The 19,529-nt window shown below is 41.1% G+C and overlaps 1 protein-coding gene across 3 annotated transcripts in view; it reads right to left on the bottom strand.

Moving 5' to 3' along the window:
• The window catches only part of nfic (nuclear factor I/C), a 396,187-nt gene that overhangs the window by 354,520 nt on the left and 22,138 nt on the right, over nt 1-19,529 (bottom strand). For all 3 annotated transcript variants that reach the window (XM_067968254.1, XM_067968253.1, XM_067968255.1), the window contains exon 2: nt 7,757-8,288. In XM_067968254.1, coding sequence (XP_067824355.1) covers nt 7,757-8,288 — 532 coding nt within the window. The remainder of the gene's footprint in view (nt 1-7,756; nt 8,289-19,529) is intronic.

The raw sequence follows: 19,529 nt of genomic DNA, 5'->3' as shown, positions 1-19,529 counted from the left end.
GCAGTGCAGATCTGACAGCTGTGCCTGCTAACCCTACAGTGGTTGGCTAATAACGAGTAGCAAGATGGCCAGAATTAGATCTACGGTGCCTGGCAGGTTTTTGGTGTTTGCAGCAATTTAATGGTACTGCCAGTGAACTGTCTACGGCTATGGGATCGAGTCCCAGGATGGCCTGTCACTCAAATCCATCTGTTTTAGTTGTGAATGAGTTTAGTCAGTTCTCACCCAATCTATTAGAGTGAAACCCTATGGCAGGGTCCCATACTAGGTAAGTTAAAACTGACATAGTTGGCTCTCCACACTGTGAGCATTGTGGATTCCAGAGACAAGGCTATCCTGGCATCCAAGCAGTGGAAGGCTGCAGGGAAATGAGCTGATCCCACAGAGGAAGTATTAAAAAAAAAGTGAGGGAATTGAGGATTAGAATAAAGTAAAACAAAAATCAATGCTCAACTCCAAAACCTGCCAGATAATTCATATTTGCCCAAATCAAAATATTTATCCTTCTTTGAGAAACTGCAGGTGCAGATTAACACTTCTTATTCTAGGATTGTATCCAATCCTCTGCTCCAGTAAAAAGAAAGCTTCATTTGCAAATGCAATTTATCTCCTCCAGAGGCATTCCTCAGTCTGGAGATTAACTATTATCCTGTAGCTGGCATGCTGTAACCAGCCAGGTAATGTCTGCAATATTTGTTCAAATGGAGATCCAGTCACACAAAGGGAATTTAACAAAATTAACTACAGGTTTGAAGTCATGCAAAAGAGATCCAAAACAGCAACTCTTACAAAACTAACTCTCTGGGATGGCCTTGCCTATTGTTTCCCTAAAGATACTAATAATGTGTTCGGTTAAGATCATTAATTTGGAATGATAATTTACGTATTCAGTTGTGGTAGCTGAGTTTGGTGAATGATGTCACTCATTCTGCAGAGGGGATTGTATATTAATTGCTTGTTGAAAATTGTTCGCAACTAAATAAACGGGTTACATGTTTGAAGTGTATGGACTGTCAAGAAGCGTTTAGGTAATCATGTTTAGGCACCCATGAGGACGGCCTCAACCGGGATCTTGGGTTCATGTCACGCTACACGTAACCCCACCAGCGAACAAAAGTTATCTGTTTTTAATATAACAGGGCATTTGCTGTCTTTCTCTTCCTTCCGGATGTTTCTATGTTTCTGCCTCTCTCTCTCTGTTTTTTTTTGGTTGTTTGTATATTCGGTGGCCCTGTAGGTAACACCTATCTGTCTGCACACTGTGATTGCCTTGGCAACGGGCAGTTGGAAAGACTATCTGTAATCACCAGGTATTGTTCTGTGATTTATAAATGTGAAGGGTTCGAGGATTTCATTTCCACATTTACCCGAGGAAGGAGGAAGCCTCAGAAAGCTTGTGAATTTCAAATAAAATTGTTGGACTATAACTTGGTGTTGTAAAATTGTTTACAATTTTTTTGTTGGGGGAGGGGGGTGGGATGCAGAGTTAACTATCATGAATTTATTTCATACTGTTCTTGATGAAAGTAAAAAATATGTCCTATTATTGTTTTATATGCTTTTGTAACCTAATGTAACAAAAATCAAAGTATCTTCTTTCCGGTCTCTTTAAAGCTACTGGCACCTGCTCCCTATCCTCCACCAATCTAGAATACCAATGAGGATAAACTCTGAGCTTGTGTTCGGTTAAGATCATTAATTTGGAATGATAATTTATGTATTCAGTTGTGGTAGCTGAGTTTGGTGAATGACGTCACTCATTCTGCAGAGGGGATTGTATATTAATTGCTTGTTGAAAATTGTTTGCAACTAAATAAACAGGTTACATGTTTGAAGTGTATGGACTGTCAAGAAGCGTTTAGGTAAGCTATTTGATCCCTGTGAAATTGGTTGTGCAAACAAAGCACTTTTGTTAATGGTTTGCTGAAATTAATATTGTCGTGTTTCATCTGATCACCCAACTTCCTTGCCAATTGTGTTTATGAATGTTGATATCGCCAATGTTTGTTTGTAGTTGAACATCAAAAAGAAATTACTGGATTAAAAAAAAGCCATCTCCTTGGCTACAGAGGGAGGGTCCCCACTGAATCCTGAAAAAGGAAAGATCCAAAGAACCCAAAAAATAGTGCTGAAAAAAGCAAGGATATTTTCTTTGGAATTTTGTTTTTCATACTGAAGAAAGACTACACCTCAAATTCTGCAGGGAAAGACGCGTGACGAGGATAAAATGAATCCCTTATGTTCTTAATCTTTGACTATCATTGTAAATTGTACTGTTTAGTGTTGCCTGTTTACAATGTTTATTTATGCTTCTTAAATTGTAAGTAAATATTTTAGCTATTTTAGCTTGTCAAACTTGTAAGCTGTGTTTTGATATTCCACCTACCAAGGTGGTTCCAAACATAGTACAAGTGTATGTAAAGTCCAGTATGCAGATTACTGCAATTGGGTAATTGCTAACCCGGATCACGCACCATCTGCAAGAGTAGACTACTTAAAAGGTACCATCGCCGAAACCTGGAGGTCACCATTGACCAGAAACTTAATTGGACCAGCCACATAAATACTGTGGCTACAAGAGCAGGTCAGAGGCTGGGTATTCTGCAGCAAGTGACTCACCTCCTGACTCCCCAAAGTCTTTCCACCATCTACAAGGTACAAGTCAGGAGTGTGATGGAATACTCTCCATTTGCCTGGATGAGTGCAGCTCCAAAAACACTCAAGAAGCTCGACACCATCTGAAACAATGCAGCCCGCTTGATTGGCACCCAATCCACCACCTTAAACATTCACTCCCTCCACCACCGGCACACCTTGGCTGCAGTGTGTACCATCTACAAGATGCACTGCAGCAACTCGCCAAGGCATCTTCGACAGCACGTCCCAAACCCGTGACCTCTACCACCTAGAAGGGCAAGGGCAGCAGGCACATGGAAACACCACCTCCTGCACGTTCCCCTTCAAGTCACACACCATCCCGACTTTGAAATATATTGCCGTTCCTTCATCGTCGCTGGGTCAAAATCCTGGAACTCTCTACCTAACAGCACTGTGGGAGAACCTTCACCACACGGACTGCAGCGGTTCAAGAAGGCGGCTCACCTCCACCTTCTTAAGGGCAATTAGGGATGGACAATAAATGCTGGTCTTGCCCACATCCCATGAATGAATAAAAAAAAGGTACAGCTTCTGAATCATGGGGGATGAGGTCACCTGATTGGAAGGGTTGTGCAATCACTGAAAAAAGAAAATGGGATTTAAAAAAATTATTTGAATAATCTGACTGCTGTACACAAAGACAACACAGGATAACTCTGAGGTAACAATACAAACTCAGTCTTCTAGCCATCTTAATATCAAGCCAATTGACATTTGTTGAACCACACAGATTGTTAAGAGATTGACTGAAAGTTTTTCCAATACTTTTGTTTTACCTGTAGGTTTTTTGAAAACCATTGTTCATAACAGGCCCTGCAACACTTACTATCATTCTGCTGGTTTACTTTCTACCCCTCTGTAGCACATGGAACAAAGCAATAGCCATCTTGTTTTGAATAGTGTACAATTCATCGTAAGCTCTAAATAATATCCCTTTGAAGCAGGTTCATTTATTTTTGTTTTCTTGAATCCAATCTGCTCACAAATCCAACAATAAAGGTTTATTTTGGGGTCACTATCTTTAATGCACACTCAGGAAACGGTCTGTGTAATGTGCTGATCTTAATATTCGTAACATGCTGGTCTTGGTACTCTGACAGTATAACAAATTCTGCAGACATCATAATTTGATGTGATGCGACAGGACTTCCTACCTGCTGAAGATTCTACTGGAGTAACATTGTGAAGAAATGGCTATGGTAGAGTGAAGCAATTAGTACAGGGCAGTTTGTGCCAATCATCACGAGGTGTACAGAAGACCTCTCTATACAGATCAGTATGACTAAAACCTAGAAAATGCTAAACACAAATGACTAATCCAAACTAAACCTGATGTGTATCTTTTAGCTGTTTTACTCATAAACTTTTCACTAATAAATTGAGATAAAGGGTAATGAAAGCATCGGCCGAGGAAAGACTTGATTTTCATTTAGATAAAGTGGCTGAAGGCAGGGTGCTCAGTACCAGAGTATCTAACACTTTAGCTCTGCTGCTGTTCTTGCGGGTTTGCACACTGACGTTATCCACTGCAAATTGGTCATTAATCTGAGCATGAAGCCAGAGGCTGCAGATAAAGGTGACCTGAAACCTTTGATGAAATGTCAGTAAAGTTGCACAATGACAACTAAAGCATATTGATGTTGAAGTGCTGTCGGTGATAATGTGTTGAAGGGAAACTCCAGCAATGTTATCAAACTATATTATTGGATTGATTGTCACTCACTAACCAACATTACAGCCCTCATTATAATGGTCCTGAAAGCAGAAAAAGTTTAAATATTAAAAAAGATGTGGCAGACTTTTTTTAAAAGGAAGTATTTCCCAAAATGTCTCATAAGTTGATTAAGTAAATGAGTGATCCCATTTTTCTCGGAGTGTGTTGAAGGGAGTGAGAAGACTGGATTCATGAAACACTGTATGGGTACGTGTGGGAGCAGAGACTCCTGCTTGATCTAGCTCAATCATGTCATTGCTAATGAAATGACATGATAATCACACACCGAACAGCCTTTCACCATGAAGATAGAAAAATAGATCAATTCTCTATGTAAAGTTTTGTACATGTTGTTTTATACTCAAGTTAACAGAAATTAGGAACAAGGTTTCGTAATACACCTTTTGGGTTGATTATCTGGAGCTTCCCCAATTATGATTCACACCACCATGCTGGCTGTGAGCTACACTATGTTGTGCAGTTCCTCATCCAAAATGGCTGCTAATTCCTTTTACTATAAAATCGTCCCAAAACAGGCAATTATTTTAATTTTACTGAATATTTATTTCACCCTAAAGAGATGCTTGTGGAGTCAGCCTTGGCTTATTGGTAGCATTCCCACCTCTGAGGAAGCAGGTTATCGGTTCAAGCCCCACTCCAGACAGCCCCAGTGAGCAGAGATGAGAGCTCCAGTCTCCAAATGCTGGGTTGACATCCAACTTGGGAACTCATGTCTGATGGGAGCAAAGTGGCTTCTCCCCCACTCCCTTGCAACTCCGGCACGCAGGAGGCCAGAGGTCCGGCCTCTGAATACTGGACTGACATCCAGCGGGGTACTAGCACCCAATGGGCGTGGCATGGCAACAGCCTCCCATCGCATATAGCTGGCTCCCCCTGGTCAGGCTAACAACCCATCCACTTAAAAAGGGGTGTTCGTTACAGCAATAACCCAGAGCACGATCTGCTGGATGCAAAATCAATGAAAGAAATGGGTTGCCTCACGTGTTGCTAGGCATGGAAGAGAAGAAGAGCAAGTGCATTTCCATCACTTCCTGGATCATCATATCACCTCCCCATCTTGCCAGAGATCACTTGAACTGTCTCCATCTCTCCTTCCCCCATTAACACAAAGCCTTAGGCCCTGCATTGCTCTAATCACGCTCTCTGGTACTCACACCTTCCCTATCTCGTCAGTTTACCGACAAGTTTAACTCGCATCTCTCCGAAGACTAATAGAGTGGCATCTGGCCTCTTTATCGGATAGCTGAACTATTATTTCATGTCTCTAACAGGACTATTTCTAACAGGACTAGACATACTAAATGCAGGGAGGATGTTCTCGATGGCTGGGGAGTCCAGAACCAGGGGTCACAGTCTCAGGATAAGGGGTATGCCATTTAGAACCGAAATTAGGAGAAATTTCTTCACTCAGAGGGTGGTGAACCTATGGAATTCTCTACCACAGAAGGCAGTGGAGACCAAGTCATTAGATGTATTCAAGAAGGAGATAGATATATTTCTTAATGCTGAAGGGATCAAGGGATATGGGGAAAAAGCAGGAACAGGGTACTGAGTTAGACGATCAGCCATGATCATTTTGAATGGCGGAGCAGGCCCGAAGGGCCAAATGGCCGACTCTTGCTCCTATTTTTCTATGTCTCCAAATTTTGCCCACATGGGGAAACTATTATTTTAAAATATAGAAAATCAAAGTTGCACAGCATGTGTTATAACTAAAACAAATTATGCCAACTGGCTTATAAAGAAATAAATGACCCCTGGCTGTTGAATTACAAACCCATTCACCTGTAAAAAGGGCCAATAGCATTCAATGTGTTTATTTCTTATCTACTCTAAATGGGTCTTTAAACAATCAAAAAACAAATACAGACAATCCCCGCACAAGATATGCTGAGAAACCAGCCTGCTGTTAACAAATGACCTGAAATGTAAGAGCAGTTGCTGACGGAGACATGCTAAGTTCAACTGACGCCACACCCCAAATTATAAGTCCTTTAAGGACAATGGATAATATTTCATCTCCTACTGTACGAAATCACCATGTCCCTTGCTTTTCCAATTAGCAGCAGTAAAGTAATGCTGTGCCATGAAGAACAGCACAAGGATATTACAATATTCGCTGTTTTACACAGTGATTCAGCCCAGAATTTGTGCACTGCACCTTCTATAAGAAATACTCTTAATTCAAGCCTTGGTAGACTTTTTGCCCTCAGTAATTCTACAGAAAATATATTGGATTAGCAGTTTGATACCAGCCAGTGTATGAATTGGGTTAGTCCAGTAGCATACGTAAACAAGGAGGTGTCCTTTCCAGCTCAGATCAGAATGGAAAGTCACCTCACAGTGTAAATGAGGCTTTTGATAAACTTATATGTGAACAAAATAGATATTGTCTCTTTAACCTCTGAATTTGAAATGTACTTCACTTGCAGAACTGAGAGGCTCTTATTTGCATCCAGTTAATACAGTCCCGCAGGAATCGAGGGGGCTGATTGCACAGGAACATGAAGTTCCAGGAAAGCAAACCTCCATTAAAATAACTTACAAACTAAAAAAAAATCAAATTTTATGTTTCAATACTAGATAAAAGCATTAAAATCACCAAGCTAGAAATTACTGCTGGCAATAGTAGCAGATGAATTTTTAATACATTCGGGTTCACCATTTTAATGTAGGCATTAACCTGTTTATTTTAAATGGGTTAACGCTTTGGCTAAAATAACAAAGAAATGTTATCCGTTCACTATTATCAGTAACACTAATTTCTAGGCTATAGTGGGTTCCCTTAATAATGTAGTACATAGGGTCACATAGAATATTTGTAACCTAGCAGACTCTATTTTGACAAGATTTGAGCAAGAGCCTGGTTTGAAGCAGAACATAATTCTGGGAGCTCTGCGAATTTGTTAATAATGTTTTTCACATTTTCTTATAACCTAATAGTTAATCGGGTAAAAAAATGTGCTCAACAGGCTATGGCAGTTGAAAGATATACGACTGGACTCGGATTAAAATTGGTTTAAATAAATGACCTGTATAATCAAAACTTTAGCACCCAAAATAATATAATAACGAAGCATTTCTCCATCAAGTTCTTGACACATTCAGATAGTGTGTTTCCACATGAATGCCACTTGCTATAGTTTGGCAATGGGATCGTCTAAGTTTTGCTTTGCCTGTTATTTATGCGGGATTTTTGCAGACGAGCAATATAACATACATAATCAGTTAGTAAAATCACCATTTTAAAAAGCAAAACTTTTGTACAAACAAACTTTGCAATCTTTCCACAATGACTGTGGAGTGCTACGGTGGAGGAAAGGAGTAAGTTAAACCTTGAAAACTGATCATGATGCCACTTACCTCTTTCTTGAACAAAGTATGCCAAGTATAAATCAAGTTCCTTAACTGAAACACTTATGTGATGGGGCTGCACACACAGCATGGGGTTATTACACTGTTGGGACTTCACCAGACGCTCTCCATCAGTACTTTCCAAAGGGATCCCTTTAAACAGGATCACCATCACCAGATCCAACCTCCAAACTTTATCCGCTTGCCGTAAACAATCAATGCGTCTTATTTTGCCTTTCTGGTCCGGGTTGGAGAGAACGCAGCAGGGAGCCTTCTTCCCCGTGATGGTCAGCACGAAGTCCTCGCGGTACTCGGGACGGATGTCCTTGCGCAGCTTGGCAAGCAGCCTCGAGGCCCACTTCTGCTTCACCTCCGCTTTCTCATTCAACAACTCATCTTTCACTGCTCTCTCCTCATCTTTTGTCATCCGCTTTTCGTGCTTCTTGAAGTACTTTCGTTTCCGAGCTTGTAGGTTGAACCACGTGTAGGCAAATGCACGGACATGTGGAAGAAGTGCCTCGATGAATGGATGAAATTCATCCTGATAAGAGATAGCACAGTTTCAGATGCAGTGGTTAATAATTTTGGACATCCTTCTTATATTTTATATTGGCAGGTCATTATAGCGATACATAAGAGTTACAAAAGATTTTGGAAAAGCTCTCCCAGATACTTGTCAGTAATCGTAGTAATACGGTGACACAAAAATTATACATGTGCCACAAACATGTTGTCATGGGAATAGATCCACTGCAATTCTAAGTGAAAGATTTTCTCACCTACTCTTTTGTAAAGCCTTGAGTGTTACGAGTTCTTGCTTTCTTATTGAACAAATCTTTAACCAACTTTACATCTGAATGTAGAAGTAATACCCAGCATGAACTTTAATCAGCTTTGTCCAGCTCTGATCTCTCTCAGAATTAGAAAGTCTCATTAAACAGGGATCTGTGACCCTTTTCCTAATGTTCAATTTCTGTCACCCTTCAGAATTTCTGATTAACAGCACAGCTAAAACAAATTCTCAGTATTGGACAAAGCTTTCCTAGCCAACCTAGCTTCTGACTATCATTCTATCTCGTGACAAACAGTCATACCTACTAAACAAACTTCTTGTTACTGTCTGGTCATTTAAGGATACAGCACACAAATGCACATTTAAAGACACAGTACATCCTTATATATATGGTGTAGTTATATATGCAAGTACCAGTTTGAGAGAGGTACCTACTTAAGAGTGATGCAGTTATACTGCCACCATCACATCATGTTCTAGTCAGGCAGGTGGAGCTCGGCGCATACCTGCTTACACCCATGGGCATCTAAATGCCCGGTAAGCTTTCAGTGTTAGTGAAGAGCCAGTGGAACAGCTCGTTCTTTCAAAATGACTAAAAAGCTTAAAAATGAAATTTAAGGAATTTGCTCGATCACACCAGCGAAACAATAATAACAACTTGCATTTATATAGCGCCATTAATGTAGAAAAACGTCCCAAAGCACATCACAGGAGCGATATCAAACAAAATTTGACACCGAGCCACACAAAGAGATATTAGGACAGGTGACCAAAAGCTTGGTCAAAGAGGTAGGTTTTAAGGAGCATCTTAAAAGGAGGAGAGGTAGAGAGGTTTAGGGAGGGAATTCCAGAGCTTAGGGCCTAGGCAGCTGAAGGATGGCTGGCAATGGTAGAGCGATGAGAAGCCATAGCTACCACCTCAACACTTACTTACACCACTCATTAAAATGCAATGCACATCAGTCCAATTACTTCATTCCTTAAACTACAGTATTTATGCTGAATGATAGAAAACTATAACCAATCATTTCAAAATCTACAAAATAACCTAGTGAACAGAATATAACTAAACCAGTAACATTTTAAATTGTTCCCAGTTTGATCATAGCATTTGATGGAACAAGAGTTGGATCTGTACCAGTGATTATTGAATAAACACATACCAGACAAGGAAATCTTATTCTGTCACCACTCATTACTATGCATGGTGATATCCCTTTAAGGCGTTGAAGATTTTTGTCTAATACAAAAGTAATGTTCTGTTTTTAAGTTTGTTCTTACTTTACAGTATTCTACTCATTCACTTTTATCCAACAAAAAACAGAAGTTAAGAACAGATGTTGTCCATTTTTTCACAATATCCAAACAGTTACAGATCATGGTTCAGATAACAGTGAGGACATAAACCCCCAAGGAACACCCAGTCATAGCTTTTTAAAGAGTTAACATCTCCGATGGCCACACATGGTTTTCTCTTTTCGTTGCTATACTGGTAATCCTTACATTTTTGTTATACTACTACAACTACAACAACAACAACTTGCATTTATATAGCGCCTATAGAGTAGCAAAATGTCCCAAGGCACTGCACAAGGACATAATCAGACAAAAATTGACACCGAACCGAAGGAGATATTAAGTTAGGTGACTAAAAAACGTGATCAAAGAGGTCGGTTTTAAGGAGGAGAAAGAGGGGGAGAGGCAGAGAGGTTTAGGGAGGGATTTCCAGAGCTTAGGGCCTAGACAGCTGAAGGCATGGCCGCCGATGGTGGAGCGAAGGCTGTGCGGGATGCACAAGAGCCCAGAGTTGGAGGAATGCAGAGTTCCTGGAGGGTTCAAGGGCTGGAGGAGATTACAGAGATATGGAGGGACGAAGCCATGAAAGGAGGATGCAGAGGATAATTCAACAATATACTGAGATATGTAAAATTTGAACTAATCCAGACTAGGCCAGCATTAAAGAGAGTAATAGATCCTCTATGAAACATACATCATTCATTTTTCGGATACTGAATTTTGAGAAATCCTGTGGCAGCCTTGCCTCATTTGTCTAAGTTCTATACATCCCCACTCTGACATTTGTTGCTGGTAAATTCTAACAGATTAAGTAAAATGCTGGATAAACAAACCACATTTACACAAAAGTTTGCAACACTTGTTATCTCAAACTGTCCTGGATTATCAAATCTTGTAAATAACAAAGGTAAGATTAACAAATTATCACCATCTTTGACAGCAAGATTCACCAATGATACAAAATAGTGGGCCATATACCCTCCAGGGCACTGTCTTACCATTTCTTGCATTAATAGCTTTAGGATAGGATTTTGCCAACCAATTAAAATGATTTCATCAAATCCTTGGTAACATTTAAGGTGCAGTTATACTGTTACTTTAGTCTCAATGCAAAGCGTGTTTAACGACATGAAAATGGCATCATAATTTAAGTTAGGTCTGCGATCTGACTCCTGGTTGCACTGAAGCGAGAGAGACAAACCACCTTGAACAGGGAGTCAGTCTCACACCACTGATACTGCAGCCCAGTGCATTTTAAAAAGTATCCAGGCTAGGAACTTTATAAACTGATTTTTCAATCTTTTGACGTTATGAGACACTTTGGCCTGTTCTCTCCTGATAATAAAAATGAGCGACCTGAGGAGCAGGGCTCTGTGTATCTATCCAAGTCTACGTGCACAAAGGTCCATTGTTGCTTAGTTCATAGCAAAGGGCAGGCAGCAAATGTAACATGGGTCTGCTGCCTTGAGTGTTACACTCCACAGATATCGGTCGCAGATTGCTAGCAATAGTATAACCTTGTCCTAAATCATCATAAAACTGATGCTGCTTCTTGCTTAACCCTTTCTATTGCGAGCCAGCCAAAATTCCAGAGTGGAATTTCCCTGATTTTCAGTGCCACACATAGAAATCCAATACTCACAGAGGCTGATGCTTGGACAGGCTCAGCTCCTGGACCAGCTTGCTCTCAAAATTCCAGGGCAATTCCAGCATGTTGAGTTCACAGCCGGTCCATGCCACCGCAAATGCGATATCTGCCTTGGTGTGAACCTCTACTGTGCCCTTCTCTGTGTATTAATGTCATTGCCCCTTTAAAGTGCAAAATAAACAAATAGCATCTTGCAAAATAACACTTTGGTATCACAGCGAATTAGCCTCTGCACGGGTGGATTGCATTCTGCAACTAGCATGGCTTAACTGTTTCCTGTCTCATAACTAAAGACCAAAAATATACATCTGTTATATCAGAATTGTGCTCTCTGTAGAATTAGGTGCACATTATCAAATCAAACGTGCATACAATCCACACGGTACTGAACGAGGCTGACATAATGCAAGGTCAACTCAGGGATTATTTTTGATTGATCAGCACACCCAAACGTGTGTTCTCTTTGAGGCTGTCTTTTTCTTAAGCCGATCAGATTGTGTGATCCCCCAGCCCTTCCTGTTTGAAAGTAAAATGTCGCTGGGCCTTTGTGTTTTAAACCATAACATTACATGGTATTTCAAATTACAGCTAGGGGTAAGTAGAGTCATCTCCTTTGATTCCAATTACTCCCATTAAGACGTTCACAACATCAAGAAGCACAATTCTAAGAGTGAGTGGGGAAAAATGACACCTCACGCCAACTCCTCCATTTCTCCAAGGGAGAGCTTGAAATCAGATATTGATACTCAAGAGTGACCGTTAGTCACAGTCACTGTCCCAGTGCAATCATTTCACTATTAATAGGTCCTTTAGCATGTGTTTCCCAACTAAACAGGTTACAGTTAAATGTACTAATGATGGGATGATTATCAAATAGAAAAATAATACAAAGCTATGGATAAATGTGTGCTCCATAAAAAAAAAATCTAAGACTTTCATTTCAGTGTAACTATGTACTGAGGATCAGGAATACACGGTATATAAATAAATACACATTCCTACATACATATCTTGCTGAACAGCAGTGAGACCTCTTTACACTGTAGCCACAATAATCACCACACTGTGGGCGGAGCTTCAGTACATAAAACTGCATTGTCAACTTGTAATCTGCTGATTTGAGCTCTTCCCACAGAACAGCAGCCATAGTCAAAGATAATGTTTCTCAGCATTCCTGGTGTCATTCCTTTGTTTCAATTAGATGGCAAATTTCCCAACCCAAAAATCTAACACTGTCCTAAAGTTCACCCGGGACTTAATTGTTTTCACGCGCTATCATGGTCAGTTACAGGGACAGACGGGCAGCCACGCTGTCATGGTGAGTTTGTACAGGCCTCACTAAAAATAGCATCCTCAACAACGAAAAAAAACAAAGTCATGTAGGCAATTAAAAAAAAGCCAGTATCCAGGATCACACAAAATCTCTGAGCTAATTAGACAAACAGGTTATTACAAGAATTGTGCAGGCAGACAGCATGATCCCAGCCACATGCACTGCAATAACAGTTACCACAGACAAAAAAAAACTCACTACTCAGTATCATAATGCTTCATTTAGTCAACTATCAATATATCATTGGGTACAATACTGGAGATCATTTTTTTTAAAGAACAGTTCTGGAACTGCACACAACACAATAGCTAAAAAAAACATAAAGCTACATTAACAAAATCTTCCTTTACCACTGAAATGTTGTACTTTGTATCCCTGGGTGAAAAAGGTTTTCTGGATGAACTTATAAATGTCAGTAGAAGACATGCAGGGAATAGGTAGTTTGTTGTGGTGACATCACTTTAGTGTCCAGATACAAAGAAAAGGCACTATGACAACATGACCAGTCATCCACAACTGACATCCAACTTCACAGGCCCAATCTAAACACAGCGGGAGCATTTTTGCTTGTAACAACAACTTGCATTTATATGGCACTGTGAAAGTAGAAAAACATCCCAAGGTGCTTCACGGAGGCCAAATCAGGCATAAATGGACACCTGAGTCAAGGGAGATATTTGCAGGGGGTGGGGGGGAGGAACCAAGAGTTTGGTTGAATAGGTGGGTTTCAAGGAGGGTCTTAAGGAGAGGTGGAGAGGCAGCTGAGTTTAGGGAGGGCATTCCACATCAAGGGGCCTAGATGGCTGTTGGCGTGGCAGCCACTGGTTGGGCGAAGGGAGGTGGGATTGCACAAAAGGCCACAGTTGGAGGAACAGCGAGTTCAGGAGGGGTTGTAAGGGTGGAGCAGATAGCAGAAATAGGGAGGGGCAAGGCCATGAAGGGATCTTAACATGAAGATGATCATTTTAAATTGGAGGTTTTGGGGGAGCCAATGTAGGTCAGCAAGGACAGGAATGATGGGTGAACGGGACTTGGTGCTGAAGAGATTATGGGCAACAGAGTTTTGGATAAGCTGAAGTTTGCAACGGGTAGAGGATGGGATGCCATCTAGGAAAGCATTGGAATGGTCGAGTCAGAGGTGACAAAGGCATGGACAAGAGTTTCAACAGCAGATAGGATGAGGCAAGGGCGGAGGTGGATGATGTAATGGAGGTAGAAGTAGGTGGTCTTTGTGATGGAGAGGACAGGAGGTTGGAAGTTCAGTTCAGGGTCACATAGGACACCAAAATTGCAAACAGTCTGGTTCAACCTGAAACAATGGTCAAAGAGGGGGATGGAATCGGTGACAAGGGTACAGAGTTTACGGTGGGGGCCGAAAGTGATGGCTTCAGTCTTCCCAATGTTTATCTGGAGAAAATTGCTGCTCAAAGACTAAATGTTGGACAAGCAAACTGACAGTACAGAGGCAGTGGGGGGTCGAGGGAAGTGGTGCAGAGGTATAGCTAGGTCTCATCAGCTTACATGGGGAAGCTGACCCATTTTCTGTGAATGAAATTGCCAAGAGCCAACATGTAGAAGAGGAAGAGGAGGGGGCCATGGATAGATATTTGGTGAACTCCAGAGGTAACAATGCTGGAGCAGGTTAAGAAGCCATTGCTGGAGATGCTCTGGCTATGACTGGATAAGTAAGAGTTGAAAAAGCGAGGGCAGGCCCACTGAGCTGGACAACGAAAAAGAGGCGTTGAAGGAGGATGGCGTGGTCAACCATGTCAAAGGCTCCAGAGAGGTCGAGGAGAGAAAATGCACCATTGGCTAGGGCTGTTCTGGTGCTATGGCGGCAAGGGGGGTAACCTAATTGGAGAGAATCAAACATGGAGCTGCAGGAAAGATGAGTACGGATTTGAGAGGCAGTAACACGTCCAAGCACTTTAGAAAGGAACGGGAGATTGGAGATGGGTGGTAGTTTGCAAGGACAGAGAGTCAAGGATGTTTATTTTTTTTTGAGTAGGGGTTGGTAATGGAGGTTTAGAAGGAGGGAGAAGAGTACCTAAGGAAAGGGAACCATTGACAATGTCAGATAGCATGGGGGCCAGTAAAGTGGTCGACAGTTTAGTGGCAATGAGTTCAAGGGAACAGGGGGTGGGTCTCAGGGACAAGATGAGCTCAGAGAGAACATGAGGGGAGATAGGAGGGAAATTAGAAAAAGACGAGGCTGGGACAAACCCTGAAGTTATCAATTCAGTGTGGCTAGGGTTTAAAATGTATTTCAATATTCTGTTTACAAATTATCCCACTTCTGAAGTAGTCCAAACCTGTTGGGTTTTGCTTTCAAATTGAAGTGGACCTAAAATTGACAGAAATTAGTGAATCTGTACAATAATACAAGGATAGCCACAGTTAGTTACAGACACAGATGGGTAGCCACACTGTATTAGTGAGGTTGTACCGGCCTCACTAAAAATAGCTTACTGGAAAAAAAGTCAGTCATTTAAGCAGTAAACGATCCGGTATCCTGTAGCAAAGAAATCCTCTGAGCTAAATTTGGTTTAGTAGACAAGCAGAGTTTTACTAGAAATGTGTAGGCAGACAGCACAACTGAGCTACAAGACTATTACTTAATCGAGGAGGTTTAGTTGAGGTTTTGAAATATAACAATCAAACAGAAGTCCTGCTACTTTTTTCCACCCACCTGTTATTTTGAACAAATTCAAACAAGTATTGATACTTAAGCCAACTGCATTTAATCTTGCATACTCCAAAGGTATAGTAAGGACTAGTTGATCCCCTGTTGCGTTGCACACTGAGGGTCAAGACTAAGTGCAGTCTTCAGGTGAAGAGGGCAGGAGATAATTGTATCAGAGTGCACCAATGTAGTTCAGTCCCCATTTTAAGTAGTGCATTCCCTTATTTTTATATGATACAATGATTTGATATTATTTTTAGCTAAGTAGCAAAACTTGGGCAATTTGAGAAGCAGAGATGGTTGGAGCAAAGGGGTTTCTCTGCAATACAGGCTGAGAAAATGGCAGATGTAAAACGGAGGCTTTACAGGGCCTCCTGGGTCTTTGTGGGAGTTTGCTCCAGAGCTTCTCGATTTTGACAAGATGGTCTAATTACAGTGTGACAAGTTTACGTACGCAGTTTCCATTATAAATATGGACTTTGGAATTTATAATGGAGGAAAAAGTTAGTACAAATTATGACAAAAACATCATAACAGGAAGTAACATTTTATAGACAGGAAATGCACATAGACGCAAGATTTTTAATGTCTTAAAGATATGCAAATACATATTGTAGAAACAGTGACTGCCATCAGAGAGCTAGATATGAGTGAAGCCTGTCAAAGGAACCAATCTAAAGACTTCAGTATTTTAATACATTGACGGTTACTTTTGTAACCTGAGAAACAACAGTTACCTACAGCCTGAGAACTCCTACCACCATTTGTTTTATTAAACTCTTGTGCCAAATTCATTTTTTAAAAGGAAAATAAGGTGGACCAAGGCAATGAATGCTGTCGAGTTGAACTCCTGCAAGTGCTAAGACAGTCAATAAACTTCTGCAACAAAAAATGCTTGCATTGAAATCACGATCCAGAGCATCATTTACACCCTATGCCAGAGACAAAATTGGAACCTCTTCTGAATTTCTTTTATCTAAAATCCTGACAGGAGGCTTTGAGAAAAATGGATACCCCACACCAATTGAAAAGGAATTCTGTCAGTGCTGAACCCATTCCTTTCCTGGTTTCTTATCTCATTGTAACTGTGACAAAGTATTCCAATTGACAAGTATGTTATCAGTCTTTCTAACATGTTCATATTTCTTCAAAGCTGAAGACTGTATTGACACAAGGTTACTTCTCCTACACCTCTACTGTTAATTTTTGAACATACACTGCTTCCAGTAAAATAATTGATTGAAGTTTATGTTTTGGCAGATTCAAAGCCCCCGACAATGCAGCTTGCACCCTGCTGCTAGGAGATATGCAAAAGCTTCTGACGTATGCTTTCCCTTTTGGGGAAATGAGGCAGTGTTTGGCTGTGAGCTTTTGCCCAATATTTGTGATCCAAAGTTGGTACGGCAAAGAATTATAGATCCCCACTACAGTAGCTTGACAACTTTATTCTCCACATAGTACTAAGTAGCAGTAATCCCGACAAGGTCTTTGCAATGGATAAATTTAAGACTTTGTTACTAAAAACTCAGACCTCTCAGAAAGTCATACAGCACATAATCTGTAGTGGAAGACACCAACAGGGAAATAGAATCACTCCTTAAGAGGATGGAGAAGGAACTGGATATGGTCAAGAGCAACAGGAGAAACACATAGGCCAACTTTGGAGTTTGAACATTTGATTGTTTATTTACTCTGCTGGACTAATAGTTCTCCTTCCAGCTGGACAATGTGGACAACCAGGACCTATGCAAATACTCTAGGATTGTTAGTATCCATGAAGAGTTAAAGACATGTCAACAACTCACTTAAGAATTTAAACAACTGTCACTGGAAGAAATAGCCCTGCTTGATAATAGTTGCCTCTTGAAGGTTAAAAGGCCCCATTCAACCCTACAACTGAAACCTAAAAGTTCAAATTGACCTTTGATAGTTTGATCCGCCCCCCCCCCTCCGCCCCCCCCAACCAAGGTGAACGGGAACCTAGGAAAATGCCAGCTTCTTTCTGAGCTTGGGAGAAAGGTCCCTTAACGTTTTACAATTTCTTGCAAATTAATTGCTTCAACTTCAAAGGGGCTTTGTTGGAATGGAAAGAGACTTTGAGAGCTAAGTCTCTCCTAATCCCCACACCATCCAATAATTTTACAACTCCACTAAATTCCTCACCAGCCCAAAGCAGCTAAAGAATCCTTAAACGTGTTAGGGATCATGTCTGATGCCAAGAATGCCCCTAATACCAGACGGTCAGAGACCTGACATGTGACATGGATGGAGCAGAAATAGCTCAACATGAGCAAGTTCAGTAGAATAAAAAAAATGTTCTTTCATCTTGCTGTGTACAGTCTACAAACTCCATATATAATTTATGTGTTTTCATTCCTCAGTTTTGGTTTTTGCCATAATGTCTCCCATTTTCCTCTTTTGACTAGTTCCAGCTGGCAATTTGCATAACTTGAATCTAGTCACAGGGGGAATAACTGCCTTCGATTTACCATCGGATTACTCCAGGTACCCTTTACACTAAATATAATTAAGAGAAACTGGGTATTCCTGCCAGTAAATCTTTGATTAACTCACTCATTCTGGTACTAAAAATTAATACTGACCATTAAAACAGTCTGGATACATTTCTCTTGTCAGTGTGTAACCTGTGTATATCTTAATTTATACTGCTGGGCAAATTTTATGCTAACATAGTGAAGAATCTTGCTTTCTATATTTTGTTCTAAATGAGCATTATGAAGGCCATCTAAAACTACACTCCTAATCAAAGTAAATTATTTCCAATGTTAACTATATCTGCCATGCTACGTTCCCACCTTGTATGCTTAATAACAATGTTCAAGGTGTATATAGCATTTCTTTGTTCTTTTCTAATTGATGCATTAGGCTATGCCACTTTGACATAACTTCAATCTGCATCTGTATCCTCTTTATTACCACTGTTAATGATTGACTATTTAACCCATTCCCTTTTTTTCATTATTATTCTGGATTAATCCTGAGAATGTTTTGTATCCCCGCACGTTTAGATAGCACCTCTGATATGTAACGACTGACAAGGGCAGTGCTGTCAACTCCGCTAGTGTGCACAATAGTGCCTTTGCAACGTACTATTTTGGTTTATATTAGCCTCTGACCCATTAGAGTTTGCCTGTAACTGTTCTGTCATCTTTTTTGTTTGTTGCTATTTTAGTGAGAGAACACAAAGAACTCAAGAATAGGTATACTTTCCTGTGGGTCCAAATTGTCAACATGTGATGCTTACAATCTGATATGGTGAACATTACTTTTTTATAGATGGGAGCGTGAATACTGGATCGGTCAGAAAATATTTGGGATGATCTCTCTTTCCCGGACGAAAGAGAGCAATAGGTGGCATGAAGGGAAAAAAAAGAGGACTGAAAATGCATAATTATATATAGTGGACTCCACACTGAGGGCTCGATTTTCCCGGGAAATTGCGGGTGCGTTGGGGGAGGTATGATAGTTAAAGAGCCAAATATACCTCATTAATTTACCTGGGCGGCTTTCCCATGGCTTCTGATTCACGCCTGGTGAAACCAGGCATGAAGGGCCGGATCAGGCAAAAAGAAACAAAATAAAGTACATAAAAAACCATTGCATGAAGTTAAAACACAAAATCAACCTACCTTTCCACCTTGCTCCGATGGCCGAAGTCTCCCTCTCCAATCTCCCCTTCTTCACCCACCCCCCCGCAATGTCCCCCCGATCTCCCCTTCTTCACCCCCCCCGATCTCCCCTTCTTCACCCCCCCCCGATCTCCCCTTCTTCACCCCCCCCCGATCTCCCCTTCTTCACCCCCCCCCCGATCTCCCCTTCTTCACCCCCCCCCCGATCTCCCCTTCTTCACCCCCCCCGATCTCCCCTTCTTCACCCCCCCCCGATCTCCCCTTCTTCACCCCCCCCCGATCTCCCCTTCTTCACCCCCCCCCCGATCTCCCCTTCTTCACCCCCCCCCGATCTCCCCTTCTTCACCCCCCGGCAATGTCCCCCCCCGATCTCCCCTTC

Source organism: Heptranchias perlo, chromosome 29, assembly GCF_035084215.1.
Source record: "Heptranchias perlo isolate sHepPer1 chromosome 29, sHepPer1.hap1, whole genome shotgun sequence".
Classification (NCBI taxonomy): Eukaryota; Metazoa; Chordata; class Chondrichthyes; order Hexanchiformes; family Hexanchidae; genus Heptranchias; species Heptranchias perlo.
The sequence above is the reverse complement of the archived record's forward strand: the minus strand, read 5'-3'. Positions and strand labels throughout refer to the sequence as shown.